The following is a 26,033-nucleotide window of genomic DNA, read 5'->3' as shown; positions in this document are numbered from 1 at the left end:
GCACAGTCACATGATCCAGCTTTCCCTGGGCTGTAGCGCATCATATTGCAGGATGCGTCCCACATGTTTGAACATCCCTCCATTAATATAAAATGCTCTGGATACAGAAAACCAGGAGGAGGTTAGGAGCAACTGCAGAACACTTACCCGTACATATTAATTTTCTATTTGCAAAAAAAGGCATTCCTCCATGTGATGGCATTCAAACACACACACACACACACACACACACACCACTTGTAATTTGAATGGTAATAATCCAGTATCAATTATATGCCAGGTGTAAATCAGCTATCAGTATAGGAAGGGGACCGAGTAATTAGGCATAGCACTTGCCATATGGACATGGGATAGGAGCAACAGAAATCCTTCTGTACTGTTTTTTAAAAACCCCACCAGCTTATGAAATAAGCTGTTCAAGGACACTGTGAAACTTTTGTGTGATTTTTTTTCTTACTTTTCACAAGCATATTGGTAGAATATTTATCAAGCAACAGGAGAGGGGAAGACTGGACCATGCTTGCTGTTCCAAATTAATCATTATACAATGTCTTGATCTAGGGTGATGATCCTCAGCGCAGCATCCCTGAGGCAGATCCACACCACATGTTTAAAGCACATCCAACAGGCTTTTAAAGCAGACAACTTCCCCAAAAGAATCCTGGGAAATGCAGTTTTTCCCCCCTCACAGAACTACAATTCCCAGCACCCTTAACTAGAGTTCCCAGAATTCTTTGGGAGAAGACATGCTCTTTAACTGTAGGGCCTGTGTGCAGAATCTTATCTCTCTGTTTACGATACCGTTTTAATGTCTGCAGTTTCATACACTGCTTGGGGACTTGAAATATTAAACCACTTCGAAACGCTTTTAGATAAATAATAAAGAAACATCTTGCTTCCTTCCATACACCCAGTTTCAAACTGCCCCAGTGTTTCCTTCCCTCCCCCTTTCCTCCCTCTCTCTCCCTGTCTCTCCACTGAGCCACTTGCTACTGAGAAGAGCAAGCCATTTCTGAAATAAGGGTTTGGACTCCTGTCACCTTCAGTTTAACCAAATGGCTACAATTTTATTAACTCCACTTGAGCATTAACTGAGTAGTTATCCTGCCCAAGCTTAAGGTCAGACAGTGATGGCCCATTACTTAAATGGAGTAGCTCCTCTACACAAGCAGTCCCTGAAAATAAGGTGGTGCCGCTAGCAAAGGAGTCGACTATATCCCAAGCTGGGTGGTGTGAATTAGAGCCACCATCTCAAGGTGCAATTTTAGGAGCAGGTAATCATTCTCAGTGCAATACTCATGCGGCCCCCAAGCCATCATAAGCAGTGAAAAAAGGTAAGAACACAATAAGAGCCTTCTAGATCAGGCCAGTGTGGCAGATGTCCAGTTTGATGAGGCTCTGCCACCGATCCTCAATCAAATAATAATGTTATTATTTTTACCCAGCCACGCTGGGTGGCTTCCAACACATATAAAAACATAATGTAACATCAAACATTAAAAACTTTCTGATACAGGGTCGCCTTCAGTTGTCTTCTAAAAGTCGAAGAGTTATTTATTGCCTTGACATCTGATGGGAGGGTGTTCCACAGGGAGGGTGCCACTACCAAGAAGGCCTTCTGCCTGGTTCCTTGTACAGTGGTACCTCGGGTTACAGAAGCTTCAGGTTACAGATGCTTCAGGTTACAGACTCCGCTAACCCAGAAATAGTACCTCAGGTTAAGAACTTTGCTTCAGGATGAGAACAGAAATCGCACGGCAGTGGCGCAGCAGTGACAGGAGGCCCCATTAGCTAAAGTGGTACCTCAGGTTAAGAACAGTTTCAGGTTAAGAACAGACCTCCAGAACGAATTAAGTTCTTAACCCGAGGTACCACTGTAGCTTCACTTCTTGCAGGGAGGGAACCACCAGAAGACCCTCGGAGCTGGACCTCAGGGCAGACCCTCCAAGTTTCCCTGTTTTCCAGGAACATCCCTGGTTTAGAGAAGTCATCTTGGTTTCTGATTTGATCCCAGAATTTGATTCTTAGGTTGTTCCTATTTTCATTGGAGAAATGTTGGAGGGTATAGAGTTATCCGACCCCCGAGCCGTCTGAAGGCAATCCTGTATAGGGATCTTTTTTTCAATGTTTAATGTTTTGTGATGTCTTTATATATGTTGGAAGCTGTGCAGAGTGGCTGGGGCAGCCCAGTCAGATGTGTGGGGTATAAATAGTAAAACTATCACTATGGAATGGGACATCCCTATTTTCAATGGAGAAAAGTTGGAGGGCATATCAGTGTCTGAGCTGAATGACGGGGGTGGAGACACTCCTTCAGGTATGATACAAATTTTCACAGACTGTTCTAGAATAGGAGTAGTCCTCAAAATATGGTGACCCACAGGACAGAACTTTCTTTATGTATGCAACAACAGCAGCAAGAATACTCATTGCAAAGTATTGGAAGACACAAGATCTACCCACACTGGAGGAATGGCAGATGAAAATGATGGACTACATGGAATTGGCGGAAATGACTGGCAGAATCTGTGACCAGGGAGAAGAGTCGGTGGAAGAAGATTGGAAGAAATTCAAAGACTATTTACAGAAATATTGCAAAATTAATGAATGTTAGAATGATGTTGGATTGAAGTTAAGTGGTTTCTAGCTGTACAGGCACAAAAGAATATGGAAAAATTGGTTTTTAATATGTAAAATGTAAAATTTAAAGTTATAATATATCAAGATTAAAGATTAGGATTAAAAAGGAGGGAAAGGAATTGTTGGATTAACATATTTAATTAGAATACAGAAGAGGGAGGTAAGAGGAGGTCCGGGAAACAAGTAAACGTAAAAGAAGTGAGGAAAAGATGAAATTGTTTTTAATTGTTTTTTCTTTTTTTACTTTGTATTTTTTCTTTTCATTGTTAATTTTTTCTTTACTAATGAGGTTCTTTTTTTCCTGTGAAACTTTAATAAATATTATTTTTTTAAAAAAACAAAACAAAATATGGTGACCCACGTTCTCTCTCCCCCTTCAAACACAGCTCACAAACTACCACTAAGGCCGGGCAGATGGCCTTGGCCTTGAGACTCTCTCCAGGCCACCTACCCCACCAACTTTGCCTCGCACTGCCCTTGAGTGTTTTTGCCTGTCTGGAATATGCCCTTGATTTCTGATCGTGGCTCTTGCTTGCCTGCATGGAGAGTAGAGTATGTGAATGTGTGAATTACAAAATTCCTTGCCATCTTAAAAACGTCCCAGAGAATCAGTCCTAGCGAAAATCTGCAACATTCTCAACAACTCCGGGGGGGAAAAACATCACAACCTAATAGCCTGAGTGTAACTATAACAGGGCTTTCTTGGTGGTGGTTCCTTATTTGTGGAGTGTCCTCCTTGTCAAAATGCATCAGTCTCCCTCCATTATTGGCTTACAGGAGGAATTTTAAAGCATTCCTGGTAAGCCATGCATATAAAGGCTGAAGGATACCATTACTGGCAACCATGAAAGTTTTAACGTTGAGAGTTTGTGGTTGTTTTTAGATGTTTTCAGATGATTTTTATGTGTTTAGTTTTGTTTACAAGTTACTGTGTCTTTTATTTATTTTTATTTTTTAATTTTTTATTGCTGATGTGTTTGTCACCTGAGGATCAACAATAACTACTGCTGCTACTCAGATGTTAAATCCCACAGAGTTCATTGGGGCTTACTCCCAGGCAAGTGTAAACATGTTTAGGATCAGGATGCAAGCATCCCCAATACATCCAAACCACAGTGACTTTTAAATTACCATTGTAAAGTTCTGAAGCCAATTATCCTAGCTTGAACTTTCCCGCTGTGTCGTATTTCCCCTAGATGCATTGTAGAGAGCACTTGAAAAAGTCTCAAATATCAGCATGTGAACTCCCAACCTTATAAAAATCACTGACATTTTATCACTCCGTCGGTTTTTCTAAAGCCGGTGATGGAGACATTATTTATGAGCTTTCTTGATAAAAGCTTTATTATGGATAGTCCATGTGAAAGATGCCTAAACTGAATTTGAGGTTGAACTCTCTTTCTCACACACACACGTGCACACACACATACGAGAAAAGCCTGGGACACAGAGTGAAGATACTGGAATAAAGAAACAAGAAAAGCTTTGCCTTCCTCAAACACCCTAAACAAAATCAAATGAATCAAGAGATCTGAGCTCAACTCCCCACCCCCCACTGTAACTCTACTTTTACAGAGCCAACTCCAACCTGTGACCAGCTGGACCTCTGTGCAGAAATAAATTAACTGGAAAGCCCAAACTCAGCTTTTGCAGTCAACTGGAAGAAAAGAGGACGAAGGTGTGACCTCTTTTCTCTTTAAAAACAACTTTGTGAAGAAACTTTTTTGTGAAGAAATAAAAGTAGTATTTACTTACATAATCCAGGTCTTGAAGCAGCAATTACAGTAACAAAATGAAGACAGGTTTATAACTATTTAAGTTACAAAAGTACAAAACGGAAGGTCAAAAATGATGTCTGAGCTGCAGAACGCATACATGCACATGTGGTCAGCTTGAAAGCATGATGAAAAAAAGAGAGGAGTTTGCCCAGGTAGGAAGGACGTAGTGTTGCCACTTCCTGCCGAGGCAGACAAAGGAAGTGATCTCACAGAGTTCTCTCTAGCAAATTTTACAGGAAAGCTCTGTGAGTCTCAGCCCCTCTGGCAAAACACGAATTGTTGGTTTGACTGCAATAATGTTCCACACTAGGAGCCAATGGGGAAAGCTGAGTTCAGGGTGAGGACCAAAGGTGGACAAACTATCGCAGAACGGCCATGACATGTTCCCCACCAGAGGTTCTACCCCTCCTCTAACACTCTGAAAGCAGACCACCTCAGTCAAATCAAGTTTGCCAACCTAAGGGACACACACTTCATCATTTCACAAGCAAAAACAAGGGGAGACATGTTACACACCCGAATTCTCGCACCAAGAGTCCTTCCCCATTTTTTATTAAATTTATATATCACTTCTCCTTCAAAAAGCTCCAGGTGGTATACATAACTCCTCCCCTCCACTTTATCCTCACAACAAGCCTGTGAGGTAGGCTAGGTACCACCAGAGGCTGTAAGTATTGAAGTTTTCAAAGCTTGCTTTTCTTTTTTTACTGTGTCTTCCCAGATCGTAGTGAAGGGATGTTGGGGGGATATGTTTACATTTATGTCTTTGTTTGAAAAGGCAAGTGCCATGTTCAGGTGTACACTTCTAGGCCTAACCCTCATATGTACTCCTGATGAAGATGGGAGGAGGAGGAGGAGGAGGAGGAGGAGGAGGAGGAGGAGGAGGAGAAGAAGAAGAAGAAGAAGAAGAAGAAGAAGAAGAAGAAGGAGGAGGAGAAGGAGGAGGAGGAGGAGGAGGATTTTTTTTGCAGTTGTCCCATGGATGTAGAATATTCTTACAGGACACAACTTACTTTATCTCCCTTTTAAGCATTCCAGGCAAGCATAAGCTGGCCAGTGTTCTTCGTGCTTATCATCTTTTGTGGCTTTTACTGCCATGGTTCACTAGTGATTTTATGTATTTTTTACACACACACAAAAAGCCAGTGTTATTTGGTCTAAGCATTGTTGAGCTGGTTCTGAAGTCTGTTTGGAATCATTGTGCCCCAGCAAATATTAGAGAGGGTGTTAACAGACATTCAAAATAAGCTCTTTCTCTTTTGTGCATGTTAAGCAGATACTAGCTTGCACAAAGACCTTCTGGAAAGGATAAATGCATAATGGTAGATTCAGTCTGCACTGGGCTCTTCCTGTCCTAAAGTCACACCCCACCCAAAAAAAACACCCACCAATATTTGTTGCATTTCTCCAAAGCTATGGGTTCCCCCAGACCTGCTGGTTCCTCACACATGGGTGTTGCCAATTTGACTAGATAACTAACGGCATTCAAGTCGGAGCATTGAAAATAGATGGAATGATTTATAGCATCTGGGACATCAATGGCAGTACACAACTTGGGATTCTTTTAAGGAGATTGGGGCAACACTTCTAGTAAATACAAAAGCTGCAAAACCTATAAAATGTGCATCAACACAGACCAGCTGTTGTCGTATCAGACAACCAAAAAGTGACTGGGAATGTGGAAAACGTTAGATTTTAAATTTCGTGTATTTAGATCTTATCTGGCTCTGTTCTTCGTTTTCCTGTTTTTATTGTTAATTATAATTCATTGTTATTGTTACTCATCTTGGAAGTCCTTGAGAAGGCCAAAAGGCAGGATAAAATTTTATTCATATAAATAAATTTGCTTTATGTGCACATTCCCCTTTGTCTGTAAAAACAGAGAATTGGAAAGATGAAGGCAAAAGCAGCCAAAAGTTGGATGTTGAATCCCCAGTGCCTATTATTTCCCCCTATGCTCTAGAGTTAGTTTCCCACTCCTCCTCTCTGGTGCAGAAATCTAGGGGTCAGAAACTGCAGGTGAGAAATTGCTGGTCAAAACTGCAATTTAGAACCAGGTCAAGTGGGAAGGGACGGGCTCCGTGCAGAATTTGGGGGTAGAAAGGATTCCAAATGGCTCTTTTTGAACCAGAATAAACGCTTGACAAGAGATGTGCAGCATTTAGGAATTCAATTGGCTCTCCTGGAACTCACATCCAAGTATGGGTACAATATTTTACTCGCTTACCTAGGAGTAAGCCCCATTGTTTATTTATTCTGTTGTTTTATCGTTACATTAATAGCCCACCTTTCCTGCAGAGAACTAGGCGAGCGTGGTTCTCATCAGGTTATGCTGAGCAACTAACGGGCCCAGGGTCACCCCGTAAATTTCATGGCTGATCAATGAAGGCTCCTTGCCCTTGCACCCGCGTAGAAATGGTTGCTGCTTTTTAAAGTGCCGGGTCTGTCACTTTCCTCATTGTTATGTACTGTTTATATGGTGTTGGTTTGTGTGTGTGTGTTTTTTAATTATGTTGTAAGCAACCCTGGGTGCTGTATTTACCCTAGAAGGGCAGAACATTGACTCTCAAAGAAATATGCAGAGGGATGAACCAAATGTCTTCCCTCATTATTCAAACTTCCCTTTTTCTGGTTCAAAGAGAAACTACCCCTGTAGTGTTATTTGAGGACAAAGGTTCCTAACTCGTGGTTAAAGTTTGGGGTGTTTTCATGTCATAATGATGATGATCATTATTAATTGTTGCTTTGTTGCTGCTGCTCTTTTTGTGCTAAAAGCCTGTGGTTCTTTGCTGTGATAATAACGTTGCTAAAAACTATCATTTTCGCTTATTATGATTATGGCTGGAATTGTGATCATTTGACATGTTCTGCACCTGCATCGAACTGAGCAGGGTCTGGTATGGTTTCAAATGTGATGGGGGCGCGCGTGTTGAGATCCCTGCATTGGGGGGGCGGGTTGGACTAGATGACCCTCGGGGTCCCTTCCAACTCTACAATTCTATGATTTTCTAGGAAGCCACTTTCAGGAGGGAAAAGCCCTGATTTCGATTTCCAGCATTTTAAAATGCGACTCTGGAGCGGAGAGCGTGGAGTGCGTTTCGTTTCTTCCAAGCAAGCTTCCCTCGCTCGCCAGCATCCAGCGCTCCAACTCTCATCTAAAGGAAGCATCTTCCTTACTCGCGAGGAATGCCCCCCGCGCGTCGATTGCCCGGCAGAATCGTCAGCAGGTTTCGGTGCAGAGAAACGCACGTGTTCAGCGCAGCTCTCGCCGAGGCTTCAGAGAAATGCGCTTTGCTACCTCGAGACGCCGCGGATTGAACCGGGCACCGTCTGCGCGCAAAGCAAATGCGCTTCCACTGAGCCAAGGCTCTATATCATCCCGTCCCGTCGGACTGTCATTGATCAAAAAGAAGTCTAGCTCTCCCGGAGGTCCACCAGCAGAATGAGCAGCAGCACCCGCCTCCAGCAAGGCTGACCTGATCCAGAGTTTGGAAAAAGTGAAGTATCAACCGAGGCCCCAGCATCTAAAATTAGCTACCTGCGCCCCTGATCCCTCTGGTCGTTTGCCTCCGTCTAAACCATCCCTTGTGAAAATCTTAAGCTGGGAGCTCATCCACACAACACGTGGGACAGGTGGGAACGCGGAGATCTGCTCTTTCCACTAAACCCATCACTCTCCCGTCTCAATTTGTCGTGTTGGTTCTGAGATTTAAAATCATATTAAAAGGCTTACATCGCAATCTCTCCTTTCCTCTGTCGTGGACCCAAAAGAGGTCTCTTTCACCCCAGCTCTGACCTAGACCCAGACTTGTTTCTCTCCAAGCAAGGTGGTAAGGTAAGGTAAGGTAAGGTGGTAACCACGGAGAATCATAAGAGCTGAAAGGGACCCGCAAAGGCCATCTAGTCAAACCCTAAATAATCCTTGAAAGATGGCCCAGCCAACCCTCCAACGAAGGAGACTGCCCACCACCTTTCGATGAAGTCTTCTCCTACTCTGGGGCTGTGTAGGAAGAGGGACAGGGTGGCGCTGTGGTCTAAACCACTGAGCCTCTTGGGCTTGCTGATTGGAAGTTCTGCGGTTCCAATCCGCACCACGGTGGTGACTTCCCGTTGCTGTGCCCCAGCTCCTGCCAACCTAGCAGTTCCAAAGCACGCCTGTGCAGGTAGATAAATAGGTACCGCTGCGGTGGGAAGGTAAATGGCGTTTCCGTGCGCTTTGGCTTCCGTCACGGTTAGTTTCTGGTTAGTGTGTTTGATAGGCTTTGGGGACGTCTTGCTCCTTCACACTTAGGTTCTTGGACGCTTAACTAGATGTGGGTGCTGTGTAATAGCCGTCCAAAGGTGGAGAACTTGTAGCCTGCCATATGTTGGACTACAACTCCCATCAGCCCCTAGGAGGCTGATGAAAAACTTTCTGACAGTTAAAGTTGTTTGATAGCGGAACAGTCTCCCTCCAGAGGTGGTGGACTCTACCTCCGTGGAGGTTTCTAAGCAGAAGTTGGACGTCCATCTGCCATGGATGCTTTAGTTGTGATTGCAGGGGGTTGGACTAGATGACCCTTAGGTCCCTTCCAATTTTATGATTCTGTGAACATATAGAAGGCCGCATATGTTTCCCATCCTTCTTGTAAGTCCTTCTCTAATTCGTTTTGGGACGGGAGTGGGCACAAACTTTGAAATCGTATTGATCAGAAATAAGGAGCTGGTGTTACAGATTCAGTAGGAAATTCTATCTTTCTAAATAGATACAGTATAGGAAATATCTAACAGTAGCAAATTATTTCTCTCCTCTCCTGCATCATTGCAACATTTACTCTTTCCCGCACTCCGCATGGGAATTAAGCGATATCCTTCTTTCATCCAACTGAAAAATGCCCAGCGATGTATTGGTTTACAAACGACCTAGCAGCGAATAAATACGGAAACTACGGAACTTTTCCTTCCCCAGAAAGTTACAAATTGCAACCACTTCTTCCAGTATGCATTTCCTTATCAAGTTCTCTCTTTTAAAGGATGCTTGGCTTCTTTTTTAAATTGCTTTTGCAAAGTGTAGAAAGCCACAAAAATAATTGATCAGATTCTGCACGACCAATTTTATTATTTAATCTCAGACGAGATTGCATTATATTCACACACCCCTTCCCCCACTCTTTCTTCCAGGCAAGAGACGTCTTGTTTGTCGCTGATTTTAATTGTTTTATCTTTTTTTAAAAAAACAAAAAACAAAGTGCAATGGCATTGTACTGGTCTTGCAAAGGATGTTGTTACTGCTGTTCTCTTTACAAACCGAACGGTTTTCATATAAATTAATAAAAGGTTAAGATGCTAATACAATGTTATCATTAGCTTTTAAAAGAAAAGGGGGGGATGGGCAGTCTACAGTGTTCGTTATTATACAGAAGGGGGAGACCAATACTGTACTCCACATTTTTCAAAGTCAATTACAGTAACTAAAACGAATGGGGGAATTTCTTTTTGAGCAGGAAGAAGTTGGAACATATCTCCACAGCAAATTTAATACGCTTTTTTTCTGGGAACAGGTAAGGTCAACCATTTAAAAATATTCATCTCTCCCAGGCCTGCTTCCAAAAAACAAAAAACAAAGAAACCAAACAAAAAAATTAAATTTAAATTAAATCAGATGCTAGTAATTAAATAGCCTTATTGGCATCTGGCGTAAGGAACATTTTATGCTTGGCAAACAGCAAAAGAGATCATTAGCTTCATTTTCTAGGACTCAATTAAAACTGAGGGGAAATAAAGGAAAATTTGTAGCCATTCACTTGGAAGAATATCTAGATGAATTCAAAGGAACTCGCTTCCAAGGAAGTGTGCAGGGGAGCAGAGCGACTAAATTCAAATCTGAGGCTGTAGCCAACTGTGCAAATGCCAACATTTCACAAAATTCTGCTTCTGTCTGATGAAGACTCCTGTGTGACCCTCAAACTTGCCTAGTCTTACACTGACAGAAGACGATTCGCTGAAACGAAACTGGTTATATTTCCTTCCGTCTCCCTTTTCGGAGCCCCAACTCTGGCACCGATTAGAAATATTGCGCAGCCAGCGAAGGAGAGGGACAGGAGAACAATTATGAGCTATTTCAGAAAATAAATCCCTACCTGCTTTCATATGCCACAAATCTCACTACTGAAACCGAACGAGAAGGACTTTTAGAAGCGAGCTTTCCCCCAATAAAGCCACACGGAGGAGTAAAGGAAATGCAAACAGCCAACGCACTCTTTCTAGGCGCGCGCGCACACACACACAGACACGCAAACGAACAAGAAACCAAAGTATTGTACACGTTAAATATTCACAGTCAAAGAAGTCCGCTCGCTTTCCCCCCCATTATTTACAGAGTCGCCCACGGATGTAGTTCTGAGTCTGGCCAGCAGGGGGCAGAGAGGAGAGAACGAAGTTGGCCGTCGAGCGGCGCCGATCCCCTTTGCGGAATCAGGGAGGGAAGCGGGGGCCGCACAGCCGGCCCGCCGACAGTCATTCCCCACCATCACCATCACCAGCACCAGCAGCAGCAAACAAAACTGAAACACGTCGGGGAACCTCTTCTCCTTCTTCTCTGGGTAGAAAAATAGATCTGTACATCTGTCTGGAGGGGGTGCAGGGTCGTGGAAGAAGCAGCCGTCGGGGATGGATGGATGGATGATATCGGGGCCCCTCGGTCTCGTTCTGCCGGGCGGGATCTCTGCCGTCTAGGAGGATCCCTCGTTCTCCGAGGTGTGAAGGAGGAGGCTGGCGCTGGCGCCCCCGGTCTTGTGCTTCTTCAGCAGCTGCGTGATCTTCTCGTCGTCCGAATTGGGGTCCAGGGGCTTGTTGTAGTCGTCGTCGTCTTCCTCGTTCTCCGAGGCGCCCTTCAGCCGCTCCGTCTCGGAGTCTTGCTTCTTCTTGGCCGTCGCCATCTCGGCCGCGTGCTTCTTCCGCCACTTGGTCCTCCGGTTCTGGAACCAAACCTGCACAAGGGCGCGGAGAGAGCAAGAGAAACGAGGTAAAGCAAGAGACCCAGTTTCCCCCCCTCGCGAGGCCCCCCGAGTTCCGTTTAGACGCAGTTTTTAGTTCGATCCGGATTAACGAATCCGGAGTGATCGGCTCGATGGCTCCGTCATCCGCTGATGCGAATTTAAACCTGCTTCTCACGTTCTCAACCAGGCAGGAAGGAGGGGATCTGGCCTCAACAAAGACTCCGGCATATGCACTCTTAATCCGGATTAATGGTGACTCGCAACTCTGAGTTCTGTGCTCACCTGTCAACAGGTTAAAGTGGTAATACCTAAATTCCTGGGAACAAGCCCCATTCAACTCAGTGGAACTTAATTCGAATAGACTTGAGAAAGGAAGGGTGAGTGTGAAACTTGCCTAGCTTCTCCCTAAGCCACACACAACACCTCACTTTCGAAATTCCTGACTGAGCATCATCTGCATAAAACTGCAGCCTCTAATTATGGAATGGCTAGTTCAACTAGTTTGTATCAATGGCGCAGTTAGGCAAGTTTACACTTTGAACTTGATGGTCTCACTAGGACCTATTTAGATGGTAAAATAGAATTATAGCATTGTAGAGTTGGAAGGGAGGGTCGAGGGTCATCTAGTCCAAAACCCCTGCAATGCCCAATGTGGGGCTCAAACCACAACTCTGAGATTAAGTCTCAAACTCTACCGACTGAGCTATCCAGTCTGCGTTACTTCGAAATGTGGCAAGTCAATTGTGTAGACGTACTCATCCCAAGTAGCACCCTGAACTTCTGCCCCAAAGTCCTGCCCTAATGGGGACCACCCTGCCTTTCTCCCAATGGAAGTTCAAGACAGCTTACACAGGGCTCCCTCCAGCTCTCCTTAGCTACAGCAAGACCTTATTGCCTTCAGACGATCGTGACAATATTGCTTTCAGTCGTTCGCCACCTGCGACCTTGTTAATTAATCCAAATAATTTAAGATTCCATGCTAAAAACCACCAGTGCATATGAGTATCCCCATTGTACTAAAAAGCACATGTGGAAAAAACCCCAGCATACGCATCCTGATTAAAGGAAATCAAGTACCAACATTTATATGCAAAGTGAAGTAGTGTATGCTCCCTGGTTTTGTATGTAATGGACACTGAGATTAGAATTCTATTTCATCTAGATTCTACAGGAACACCCTGCCTGTACCTGGCAAACTGGTAAAAGGGTTTAAATAACGCTTTGTGCCCATAGATCTGTGCTCCCCTCAAATATACCTCCTTCTTGAAATTATTCTGTATTAGTTTTAATAATTCCATAATCCCGCAACGACTGGAGGGCATTGTACTAGCTACCTTATAGCACTGGCAACAGCTGCTTCTACAAACTATTAGCTTCCAAACGACCAGTATCTCAGTAAAGACCATGTGCTTAGATCTGAAGCCGATTTGGTTAAAATTTAATAATCAACATCTGTGGGGCCAATAACCAACCTAGTTAAAAGAAAGCAAGGCAACCCTCCACAGCAGGATCATAAATCCACTTCTTTGGAAGTCAGTGCTAATGAAAGTGATAGGGTTTACTCTTGAGTTTGTTGCTTGCAGTCGTAAGTGATTCCAGCCCAAGAGTCTAAGCCACTAGAACAGGGGTCAGCAAACTTTTTCAGCAGGGGGCCGGTCCACTGTCCCTCAGACCTTGGGGGGGGCGGACTATATTTTTTGGGGGGGAATGAATGAATTCCTATGCCCCACAAATAACCCAGAGATGCATTTTAAATAAAAGCACACATTCTACTCATGTAAAAACACGCTGATTCCCGGACCGTCCACAGGCTGGATTTAGAAGGCGATTGGGCCGGATCCGGCCCCCGCGGCTTAGTTTCCCTCCCCATGCACTAGAAGTTCTCCTGTGTGAGCCTTGCTGAAATGAATGGGAGCTGTGAAGAGTAGGACCCTTGCCTAGTTCTCATTCATTCCCATGCACCATGGGAAATGTGCAGAAGGACTTGGCTGTATCAATATCCCCTACCCCATCTCTTGAGGTCCTCTGCCAAGGTGCTCAGAGAAGCCTGTGTGCCTTGCCACTCAGAACAGCGGAGGAATATTCCAGGCAGCAGGCAGGTGGCGGGGCAGGTTCCTAGCCACTCTGAGTCAGAGTGGAGGGCCACGATTTTTGCACCCCCTGGGCCTGTGCCCTGGTGGGTGCCAACCTAGTCAACCCCTAGGGATGACCCTGCCCCTTTGAACAAATCAACTTAAACTGGGGAGTGGTAGAGACCATGTCCTACATATACAAGGTCCCATGTTCAATGCCCAGTGTCTTCAGGGAGGACTGGGAAAGACTTGACGCCTGAAACACTGGAGAGATGTTCTACTCATCGTAGACAGCCCTGAGTTATAAGGCCCAGTGGCCTGACTTGTTATAAGGAAGCTTCTTATGCGGTAACCCAAAGTTGCTTTTGCTGTTGTTTAATTGTGCAATCTTTCATCATAAAGGTATGATGAAAAGTTAGCCCCATTTTGCCTACTGATCATATAAAGACCGCCAATTTCAATTGTTTCTGGTGCACTTGGTTAAATTCATTTGTCTATGTTTTTGTTCTGAATATATTTTTTATTAAATATTCTTCTTGGCTAACAATAGTACAAATAAAGTCTCTTTTTTCAAGTCCGTTAAATTCCCTTGGTCGGTTTAAAAGAAAGGAGATTTTTTAAAAAATGATTGTCAAAACAAATATTACAGAAACTGTGTGTGGCATGTGTGATACTAGGAGAGGCCTTCTCCACCCTCTCACACACAAACACACATTTGAAGGAAACTGCTCTTCTAAGTTGTTACCGGTTGCAACATTTGCAAGCATTGTGGAAAAGCCATTGAGTCAGGTCTTAATATATCTCTTTGCTGGAGATGCTACATTTAGCTCTCGCTTCCAGATGATTTGGGCATGATCCACTCACACCTGCTTCTCTGGAAGACCCTGTAAAAATGAATGGGAGGACAACGAATGGCATCCACTATTGGAGGTGGCATCTGGGCAAGGTTTGAGGGGCAGTCATGCAGGCTGGACATACAACATGTTGTAGTAAGTTGACTATGATGCCTCTAGCGGTGAACACTTTGCAATGGATTTAGGCAGCTGAAATGGGACACTTGTGAATGATGTGCAGTTTCCAGAACAGACATACATCACTCTAAAACTTGATGACCAACTATGAATTGGCTACATTACCCTTATGACAATAATTTGTTGAGCAATATCCCTGGGAGATCTGCATTGGCTCCCAGTACATTCCCGAGCACAATTCAAAGTGTTGGTGCTGACCTTTAAAGCCCTAAACGGCCTCGGTCCAGTATACCTGAAGGAGCGTCTCCACCCCCATCGTTCATCCCTGGACACTGAAATCCAGCGCCAAGGGCCTTCTGGCGGTTCCCTCATTGCGAGAAGTGAGGTTACAGGGAACCAGGCAAAGGGCCTTCTTGGTAGTGGCGCCTGCCCTGTGGAACGCCCTCCCTTCAGATGTGAAGGAAATAAGTAGCTATCTTATCTTTAAAAGACATCTGAAGGCAGCCCTGTTTAGGGAAGTTTTTAATATTTAATTCTGTATTGTTTTTAACACTTGATTGGACACGCCCAGAGTGGTTGGGGAAACTCAGCTAGATGGGTGGGGTATAAATAACTTATTATTATTATTATTATTATTATTATTAAGCGTTTTTTTAAAAAAACAAACAAACAACCAAGCAGCTCTTGGTCATGTTCATGAACTTACTGTTAACTTATCTGTTATTTTAAGATCATCTGCAAACTTACTGCAGTAAATGAGGATACAAATACGGTAACAAGCCCAGGGCCCCACTTAGCAGATGGAGCAAGAAAGTCAAACATGCAGATGGTCTGAATTATCACATTTTTAAAATAAATGGAAAAACACACATCATCCTCTAAACCTTAGATTCTCAGGAGTCCATCCACTCCCCACCCAATAAGACAATTCAGTCCAGAGTCTAGCATTACCTTCCCAATTGCACTACTGCCTCCCATTCATTTCAGCGAGGTTTGCCCAAGGGAGTTTGCCAGTAGACAGGACTGTGCCCCTTTTCCTGCCAGTTGTAAGTGGCACTGTGAACTAACACTACCAAGCAACCGCTGTTAGGTCTCACCCAGTGTCATGATCGCATGGCTAGTACCGTTAGAGCAGCAATCCTGCAGTCTAAATGCACTTCCTCCGTCCAACAAGGCAGATCCGTTTGCAGAAGGATTCTTAGGCATGCATGAGCAATACAGAGCAGATGTGCCTCTGCATGGCTATCCTCATGTGCATCACAGTGTGAATTCACTGGATGTCTTCTGATACGCGTGTGGGTCCCCATTCAGAGCTACTAACTTTAAAACCGAGTAGTCCTGGGAGTCCCGTTGGAATCAATGGAACTTCCCAAGTAAATGAGGTCAAGATGCCACCGGGCATCCCAATTTTATTGCTGCCACGAGTGATATTTTGGACTAATAGTCCAAATTGACTTTCCATATCCATATCACAGTGTGCACTGATATTTTAGCATTCTTTAATTATTGGCGTTCCTACCACTGCAAATAAATCCCCTATTAAAAACACAAATGAATAATAGTAATTTTGATAGCTGCAGCATAGCTACTCTCACTGCCAGCTTTCAAAATCATAAGCATATGATTCCCATCAGTGTTAACAATTATATCAATAATTGCTATCCGTTCCATGATTATTGTGACCACCGCAAAGCTATTGTAATTGCTGCCACAGAAATTATAACATTCGCTTACTTACTCACTTAGCAATCAGGACAGACATATTCATTTATTGTTGCTGTTCTACATAAGAACAATTACTTCTTCAAAGACCAAGGAGCTTTCGCAAGATAGAGTTATTATTAAGAAGGCAAATATTAGCATAATGTGATCGCCAATGCAGTTACAGCAGAAGTCATGTTGATGTGTTGGAGTGATTTATTGCATAAAACGGTGTGAGTGCTTAATATAAGTACTTCTCAGTGCTTTCATTGTGGTTATGTTAGGGAGGCCAGATTAACCTCCTAGTTTTTGTACCCTTCTGCAATCCTGCAGTCCTATGCATTACTACTACTACTGTGATTTACTTCTGAGTAAACAGTAAGTCACACTACATTCTTTCCTTATTTTGCCTGCCCCATTCCTTCCATTCCTTTCACCCCACACCACCCTCCTGGCAAAATTTAAACTGTAGGCTTCTCGGGGCAGAGAACTGCAGTGCCAATTTTTTCTTTGGCCTACTTGCCCTGTAAAGTGCCCTGGGCATTGGTTGTGCTGTATGTAAATTGTGACAACAACCATTAACATAATCTAGCTGATGTTCTGAGGACCTTTAAGTGCCACTGATTCGAATAGCAGAGGTGAGGATTTGCTTGACTCTCTTCTATTCAAATCAATGGCATGCAAAAGTATTTAACCGTGGCTGGATGGTGCCCAGAAATAGCATGTTTATGTCTGGAGCTAAGGAGCTTTTCCTCACCCTGATGCACTAACATCTTCATTAAAGTCTCTGCTCCCTATACCTTTGTTTCATTCTTTGACATTTTGTCCAAAGGAGCACCCAGAGCTGGGCTGTCAGCCTGCACAAATGATGCTTAACTCCTGTTGAAGACAGCGGGAGTTAAGCAGTCCAGCTGCGGCAGGATTGTCATAAACAAGCAAATGTTGATCTGTGCACTAAAACAAGCTTTTGCATAATAGTATGTAGGTTGCCTCTCATTTTTGTACTTTTTATTTTTTGCTAAAGTCTCTACATCCACACACCACTTCTTCTTTCTTCTCCCTTATTTGTTTTACTACTGTCTCTATCTTTTTGATTATTTGCTTTCCCTCCCCTCCAGACTAAAATGAAAATATACCAAGCTGCACTGCACTCCCCTCTCCCCAATCTGTCACACCAAAATATGCGCATCCTCATTTGTTATTGCTTTCCTTAAGGGTAATTCAAAGGGAAAGCTCTCCTCCTTCTTAGGTCTATAAATCCCTGGCACCGGGTGGTTTGAAAGGAGGGTACTCAAGTAGACTGTGCTAAAAGTAACCATTGCAACTCCCCCTGACACCCCCGCTCTACAATTAATATCTTTACACTCCCCCCCCGAAAGGCAGGACTGTTGTTCTTTTAGATCTAACTACATTTGTACAAATGACCCTGTCTTAAGGGAACTTCTGTGGATTGAACTCAATGAGGCTGCCTCCATTTCCAGTCCAGAAAGAATTGCTCACACTATGTTGTGAAGGGTTACTTGGGAGTAAATCTTACAATCCTATGCACATATGCCGTGTGCATGAACTCAGAAGTAAGCCCAGCTGATTGCAATGGAACTTGTTTCCAGGTGAAAGTGCATAAGATGATAGCCTTACTTGGGAGCAAGACTCATCAGACCTAATATTATCTCCTTCGGATTAGATGTGTATAGGATTGGGATCCACGTCTCTCTGAAATCAATGGGACACTTTTATCTAGTCCAGGAGATTATAAACACATTTGGCTGAGGAAAACGTTAGTGCTGCTCAACTTCTGTTCGAATCAATGAGATTTAAATGAATCCTGCGGGTTTTTCTCTGGGAAAAATGGGTCCATAAGAGCTTTGGTGTACAACAAATACATTCCATCACCTCTAATAAGACATCTCTCTAATAATACATCTATCTGCTCAGAAAATTAGGAAAGTAGCCTTAAGAAAGATACATGGCAAGAGAAAAATATTTTTGTATTATTATTATTATTATTAATAATAATAATAATAATAATAATTCCCCATAACTGCACGGTCATGTTCACAATACACATTTGATGCACAATACAACTTTTCCCCCTCCCCAAACTCACTGCAATAAATAGATGGGGCTTCTGCTCCTAGTATATACAAGTACTACAGTAATTTATTCACGGTCTTCCCCATATATTTACAGTGACAAATGAGGGTCTCTAGATAACTTCAGGAAGAAGAGACAATCTATAAAGGAACACACACACGCACACTTTGAACACGAACACACACACACACACACACACACACACCCAGTCTGTTAAGCTACATTTGTTCCAAACGTTGTCTGGAGAATTTTCCCTTTGGAAAAAGGGGTGGCGAGAGTTGAGGGGTAGTGGAACCCTACAGATACACTGTACTCGCATTACAGTCACCCTCTGCGACAAGGCATCTCCTCGTTTTCCCTTGATATAACCACAATCAAGGGAGCGGTGGAGGGAGGCCTTCGTGGGCTCTCAATCTACTTTTTATGCCTGCTAATTCTGCTAATTCAAAGGAATGGATCTCTATGGCTCAAACGAAGGGCTCTGGGGTTCCAGACACGCGCTAAAAATAATTCTAAAAATCCAAATCAGCCTGGGAGAGAAGCCACACGCAACCAAACTTTGCGACCATTACAGTGCGGCCCTACACGTGTCTACTCAGAAGTAAGCCCCACCCAGTTCAACGGACTATAGGATTGTAGCTTTAATAGTCCTCCAGTACAATCCTATACATATTTACGAGGAAATAAATCCCTATGAGGGTTCATCCGAAAATACAGGATTGTCATTTTACTGATGTAGCTGGAGCCCTCGCTTTATTTTCCTGTTCCTTTTATGGATCTACATAGAATGCTGCGTATAAATGCATAATTACGTATAAAATACAGGCTTTTGAATGCAGTCTCAGGATCACTTTTTTTCTATGTAAGAACCACAACCCAATCACTCAGCATTTAAATTTGTTGCCTTACAGCTGAATACTAGATGTTGCTGGTATTTTAATATAGTTTTGTGGCTCCAAATAGACCATGGGGGGGGGGACTTCTGGCCCACGGACCTAATTAATCTAATAATATAGAATAACCCATTTATTATGGCATCAGCTTGGGGTTTCTGGAGTCCATCTATGCATCTGACTGAAGTGGACTTTGGTCCAGGAAAGCATATCCTATAATAAAGTCCAAGGCGTCCCAATACTCTTTGGTTGTTTCTCCTGGAAAAGACTTCACGCGGCTACCCCTGTCTAATAAATACGTGCTAGGTGCAAAAACCGCCACCGTCCAACTGGTGTCAGTGGCAAAACTACCCTTTGATTTAATGCCCCTGGACGGAGCTCCGAATCCAAAGTGATCGCCTTATATGACTGCAGTCATTAGTGCTGTATTGAAAGCAGTACTAAATTAGCTGCTGCAATCCACACCCCGGAGCAGCTTCGTGGACTCCCACCGCGAGTGACGTGAGGTTCACTGGACTTGGGCGAAACTTAGTTCCCAGAAATTGTTCCTCTTAATGACCTCCTCACTTAAATAGTCACCTTCCAGTGGGAGGTCACTCTATCGAAATCCCTTTTTCTAAAAAAAAGTCTCCTTTCAGCTCCCTTGCAGACCCGACCCCTTTATCCACGGTGGCATCTACTCACGAGTAAATGCATTCAAGAGCGGGACGCCTATACTCTTTTCAATAGTTCTCAACGGTGTTTGGGATCGTGGTCCTTAAAAAAAAAGAAATTCTCCCCTTAACGGTAGGATATTAACCCCACTTCTCCCCAAGTCATAAATATATTTCCATAAAAATATTTAGTTGGCCTTTTCTCCCAAAACATAACACGATCCAGAACAACTTTTATTTTATTTTATTTTATTTTTCGGAAGGACAGAAGTTCTTTTATTTTATTACAACTTATTTCCGAAGTAAGAGATGGGCAAGAATGTTAACAAGCTGAGGAGGGAGAGGATCATTGGAAATATAAGAACATTTAGTCTTCTATTTCGTTCATTTTTGTGGGGGTACTGAAATAGCACAAACTGCAAACAAATAGGTAAAAAATTTAGTTGTGGGCCAGTTTGTAAACTCAACATGGCTATAATTATAATTAGCAAGTATATTAAATAATAATAATAATAATAATAAATCATTAACGAAAAAGCTGTACCTTACTCTTATGTATAATTATCTAAAGCTGCAAATTAGGAAAAACAGCTTAGAATTTATATTTATATTTTCCCCTGTCTTTCAAAACCCGTGCGGCAGCAACAATGCGGTAACGAAAGGCACGCGCGCGGCCCCTCTACCCATTGCAAGATGAAAGCGATATGGAGGGCACGCGCCCGATCCCTTTTGTTCATCCATATCTCTCTCTTATCGGCCGCATTTTAACACTCTCCCGACCAGATTGAGCAGTGGCTGGGGCGGGCGGGCGGGGGGAGACGGGGAGGGAGTAGGGAGGAGCGGGGGGGGGGGCGCGCAGAGATCGGCTCTTATCTGACCTGCTACTCTCACCTTCACTTGGCTTTCGGTCATCCCCAGCGAATAGGCGAGCCTCGCCCGTTCCGGCCCGGCTAAGTATTTCGTTTGCTCAAAAGTCTTTTCCAAAGCGAAAATCTGCTGGCCGGAAAACGTCGGTCTTGTGTGCTTCCTTTTGCCGTCTTTATCCAGCAAAATCGAGCCTTGATCTAGAGGGAAGGGTCCGCAGGAGGGGAGGGGAGGGAGGAAGGTATATATGGAGATATTTATTATTATTTGTTATTTTCAAAGCAATGGACATAAATGTATACGCGCGCTTGACAGTCCCTCTGAGTGGTGCGGCACATATGTATTTAAAATCCTTCTTAGGGGAATTTCCGCGATGAAAAACTGCCCTCTTTGAAGAAACTGCGACGGTTTGGGGCATCCTGGATTTTACAAACAGGTGCAAATCCGAAAGGGTTTAGGCATCGCATATGCTTCGGAGAAAGTTATGCAGACACACAGAGAGGGAGACGTAATTTATCGTTGTTCACCTTTCTGAAAACAACGTCCATTCCGCCTCCAAGTCGGATATTTAGGTTTCGAAAGTACTCCAAGGAAATTAAATGTTAACTCAAAACGATTAACTTTAAAAGATCAGGAGGATAGGGCATCTGAAGTACTCCACAGAACAGCAAGCGTTTCGTTAACATTTTTTCGCCCCTGCTTGCGAAACCAGAAGGTTCGCTCCTGTATCAAAGATTCCTCCCCAAAAGCAGAGAATTTTATTTTTTAAAAATCAAGCCGCCCATTTTCAATAGCGCAAGCTCCTCAAAGCCATGAAAGAAAGGGAAAACCCAAACAAGCAAGTAGCAGTCTTACACAGCTGAGTTAACCTTGTTTACTCAAGAGTAAACCCAACTGATTTGAATACTCCCCAGTAGCTCTGCATACAACTGCAACTCAAGTCGTTTGTTTAAGAAACAAGGAGGCTTAATTTGCCACTCGCATTTCCTCTGAGAAAGGGCCAAAACGAATAACTAAAACTTTCCACGCTTTTCTTTCTTCCTTGCAGTCTAGATTTAGGGGGGAATGGGGTGACAGGTCGCCTTTAACCCTGTTGCTGAGATCCTATGCGCCTAACCTGGGAGTAAGACCCGCTAAACACTCTGGGAGTTACTTCCGAGTAGGATTGGGGCGCGCAGGGAAAACAAGCCGCTAGGCTGGAGTTTAAAGTGCGGAAAGGGGAAATGATCGTGTTTGCGGCAAATGTATCTTTTTAAAAATAAACCAAATTGTTGATTTATTTTGCAAGAAGCAAAAATGTCCAGCGCGTCAGCAGAGGCAGGACGGACGCATCCTCAGAACCGCTGGGGGTAAACAGAGAAGCAACGCGGCTAGTCAAATACTACTGCAGAAGCAGACAAAAATCGCCGCGGCGGGCGAAGCTCCCTTGAACAGCTACTATTTCTGCAGCGGGGGGGGGGGGGGGGAGGAGCGTCCAAAACCTCGCTCTTGCAGCACGGCCCTGTGCATGCATGTTTACTTGGTGCAAAAACAAAAGCAAAACAAAAAAAAATACCCACCCTGCAGTTTTAAAAAGCCGTCCCTCAAAAGTGCGGAAGCGTTACTCTTGTGGCTCCGAGGTTGCGGTATCAGTTAAGCGGATTGCCTTGCAAAACCGAAGTTTACCTCTAAAGTACTGCTGGAGTGGAAATGGACTAGAGGGCATTTATTTGCTACTTAAAACCTGTTTGTCCCGGTAGTAACTATGTAGAGCAACTGCGTCTCAAACTCCTGTAACCCCGCAGAGAACATGCCAGGGATGAGAGCAGCAGGTGCCCCTTACCTGAACTGTCCCCGGGACCTTGTAAACAAATGCGTGTCGTTTTGCAGTTTAGGGACAAGGCCGTGTCAAGGAAGCATGGGTCTCAAACACTGCATGGATGAGTGTGTGGGAGCAGATGAGAAGTGGAGAGGCAGTGCACCATATCCTCCCGGGTTAAACTACCCCGTCGCTGCTTATCCAGCCCAGCTCTCCAATTCCGGGCGCAAAGGCTGGTGGCCAGAGCACAACAGCCCGTTGCCCAAGGAAGTTTGGAGATGACTGGGTTGAAGGCCAAATGACTGAGGGTCTCGGTACCCAATGGAGACATCTGGGAAGGGCTAGAGGAAATTGATGGGCGGCGAAAGAGGGCCCTAGAGGTCAACGGAGTCCTTCAATGGGCATATTTTGCGCGTAACAGCCACTGTGGGTAACCCTGGAGATTTTGATCGAGCGTCTCTCTCTCTGTGACTTTGTCCCCATCCCATCCCGGGGGCCCGTGCCTGGGGGACGGGGTTGTGAGGGCTGCGGTGTCCAAGGAACCACATGGAGACTTAGTATCCCCGTGCCCGGGAGGCCGCAGTGCCTAGTGGTAAGGGCTGCAGCTGGCGGAGACGGCTAGCTCGGGGTGCGCACTGCGCGCAGTTTTGTGAAATGGTTCTGGCGTTGGGGAAAGAGGGTCCCCGTGGGCAGGAAAGCCCCTTGAACCCCTCGGAGCTACTTACGCGGCGTGCAGGCGAGTCTCGCGTCCCTCCAAGGCGGGCTCTGCATCACCCCTGGCCAAAAGATGGGGGTCCTGCCGGGCAGCTCGGCCAGGGGCTTGGGGTAGCGCCCCACGGCGGCCACGGCGGCGGCGGCGCTGGGGCTGAAGTAGAGGCCCGGCGGGGGCGGCGGGGGGCTGAGGCTGCTGAAGCGAGGCAGCCCTGCCAGGAGGCCGGCGGCCGGCGAGGCGGACGTCGAGGAGGCCACCGAGGAGGAGGCGGCGGCGGCCGAGGAGACGGCGAGGGCGGGCATGGACGGCCGGCTGAGGATGTCGTTGATGCCGTGCGGGGTGGCGGCGGAGAGCTGCTGCGGGGGGGAGCCCAGCGCCGACAGGGCCCCCGCGCTGTGGGGCTTGAGGCCGGCCGGCGTCGGGGAGACTAGCGGCGGCGAGGGAGAGGCCGAGGCCGAGGAAGACGACGACGAGGAAGAGGAGGAACAGGACAAGGACGAGGGTCCACTGGGAACAGCCGAGCCTGCTGTGGGGGGTGGCAGCGGGTAGGCCGCGGCGGGGTACAGAGGGGTCTTCATCTCGGCCATGCTGTGCAAGGCGGCCAAGGGGGGGCTGCTGAGCAGGAAGGCGCTCTGCCGGGGGGTGCCATCCATTTGCCCCACCGCCAGCATCCCCGGGCCGGGCGGCCTCCCAGGGGCTGCACCGAGACGACCCCCTGCGCTCTCGGAAGGCCGGACGTCTGGGATTCGGACGGCGGAGGTGGGGACAGAACAGGGGGTTCCTCCTATTGGGGGCGGAGGAGGGAACCAGGGAGAAGGGGGTGGGACTGACCAGCCCCCCTAAAACTGCGGGAAGGGAGGGGGATGCTCCGCTGTTGGAAGGGAAGGGGAGAAGGAAGAGGGCCTGATTCTCGGGGTACTGTGGAAACGAGGACGCCCTGGTGTTGGGGTGCAGGGGCAATTTGTTCCTTGAGATTCGGGTACAAGGAAGGGAGGCTGTCTGGACTGTGGGTGTTCCCTGCTCTGGGTCTGAGCAGCGTCCCGATTTGGGGGTTCAGGCCGCCTTCCAGAGTTTTCAGAAAAGGCAGAAGACGGAGCGGGGCGCGGGGAGCAGTCCTAGTTCTGCGAAAGCAGGATGAGTCTTCCTGCTACTAGGGGTGGAGAGAGAGGTCCCTGGTCTGTGGGCGCTTTGAAAAGGGGGTTCCCTGATCTGGAAGGGTTGGGAGAGCTGGGAATACGCTCGAAAAATACACTGGGAGGTCTCCAGAACCTGGGGTCTCAGAGCAGAGAGTGGGTTGTCTGTGGGAGCCCAAGGTTTAGATCTCGGGGTCGTTCAGGAGCTGAGACAGAGATTCCAGCCTTGTTTCTTCCGAAAGAGGGGAGATTCGGGGTGCCCTGTGGTACAGCCACTGGGGGAGAGCAGTGTTGGGGGCCACTGTTCTGAAAAATGAAACTAAACCCCAGCCAAAGAAGATTATGCTGATAAAAAACAGAGGAAGGATTGGAGAGCACAAAATCTCAGGCTACTGCGAACAGTAGCCCTAAGTGGGATCTAAGTTAGATCGTCTATCCTGATCTAAGGGTATCTAATGACTGGTGTCCTCTCTTAATAGGGTGGGTGTTTGTAAGCGGCCCCCTTCTAGGAGCGGGGGTGGGGCGGGTGCGCAGAGAGAGAGAGTGTCTTGCTTTGGGAAGCTGGGAGACTGCAGAAGTTTTTTTTAGGGGAGAGTTCAGGGATGCTACGACGCCTGCTGGGAAAGGTAAAAGTCCTTCAGTATTTAAAGTCCTTCTTTCGCTGCTTCGTCGGGGAGGGGGCTGGAGAATTGCGCTGAACTGAGCTTTTAAAAAATAAAAAAATGGGGGTTGGTGGGGGCGGGGTGGAGAAGAAGAACCGCCAAGTCTTTTGCCGCCACAAAACAAAACAAAAATCACCGTCCTGGAGCGGGGGTGGGAGAGAAGGAGTCGGGGAGGAAGGAAGAAATGCACATTCACTTGCAAAGAGCAGATCAAGACGCGGCTGCAGTTCCGACCGAGGCGAAGGCTGTGGTTCCCGGCGCTTGCAGGCCGGCGGGCGAGCTGGACGGCGGGGACTCCCGGCCTTCGCCTCTCGGCGGCTGGAGGACGAGGAGGAGCAGAACTTCAGTGGATCCTGGGAGCCGGTCCTCTTGGCCTCGGCATGCTCCTGCCTCCGAGTCCGAAAGGGATCTCCTGCTGGCTCTCTCCTCCCGCCCGGCCTGGGGCTCCGAGCGCGGCTGCCTGCGGAGAAGAGCTCCCTGTTCCCGGGACATGGACGGATTTTGTAGCTTCGCTCCTCTGGCCGTCTAAACGCCAGGAGAAGGTCCGGGTGCGCTCTTCTTTCCTCGCCGCTCCCCGAGCATCGCTGGACTGGGTCTAGCTTTTACTCCTCGGCCGCCTCATCCTTTTTAAAAATAAAAATCGCGACCACCTTTTTTCTCTCTCCCTTCTTGAATCTGCTTTTGCCGGGCTGGGATTTCGGCGCGTCTTGCTCTCGTCGCTTCTCCTCGCTTCTCAATCTCTCTTCCTCGGGTCTGACAGATCAAGACGCAGCCCCTCCAAGGCAATAAAACATTTTCATCACTCTCCCGGTCTGCTTTCGCTATAAAGGGGGCACGACAAGAACTTTGGAGAGGCGTCAATAAAAGAGGCAGCGGAAGGAGGGGCAGAGGCGGGCACCAGCCTCCTCCCTATAGGACCTGCCTCCTTTATGGGGGGTGGGGGTGGGGGGAGGAATCTGGAGAGAGAGGCAGGGAGATGCGGCCAGCCCAGCCCTCCCTCCCTCGATAAGGGGCGGCGCCGGCCAAAGGCGCTCATTTGCATATTGAGCGCGGACCCTGTTAAGTTGGAGCGCCGGAGAAGACTC

General features: G+C 46.1%; 1 protein-coding gene across 1 annotated transcript; it reads right to left on the bottom strand.

Annotated features, from left to right (window-relative positions):
• Positions 1-9,518: 9,518 nt before the first annotated feature.
• NKX6-1 (NK6 homeobox 1) lies at positions 9,519-25,780 on the bottom strand. Its single transcript, XM_081021060.1, has 3 exons — positions 23,167-25,780; positions 20,671-20,843; positions 9,519-11,386 (listed from the first exon to the last, which is right to left on the bottom strand). Exons 1-3 carry the CDS (start codon positions 23,822-23,824, stop codon positions 11,129-11,131), a joined length of 1,089 nt encoding a protein of 362 aa, XP_080877186.1. The 5' UTR covers positions 23,825-25,780; the 3' UTR covers positions 9,519-11,128.
• Between the last annotated feature and the right edge of the window lie 253 nt (positions 25,781-26,033).

This window comes from Podarcis pityusensis (genome assembly GCF_964106645.2).
Source record: "Podarcis pityusensis genome assembly, chromosome: 9".
Classification (NCBI taxonomy): Eukaryota; Metazoa; Chordata; class Lepidosauria; order Squamata; family Lacertidae; genus Podarcis; species Podarcis pityusensis.
This window is presented reverse-complemented; position numbering and strand designations above follow the sequence as displayed.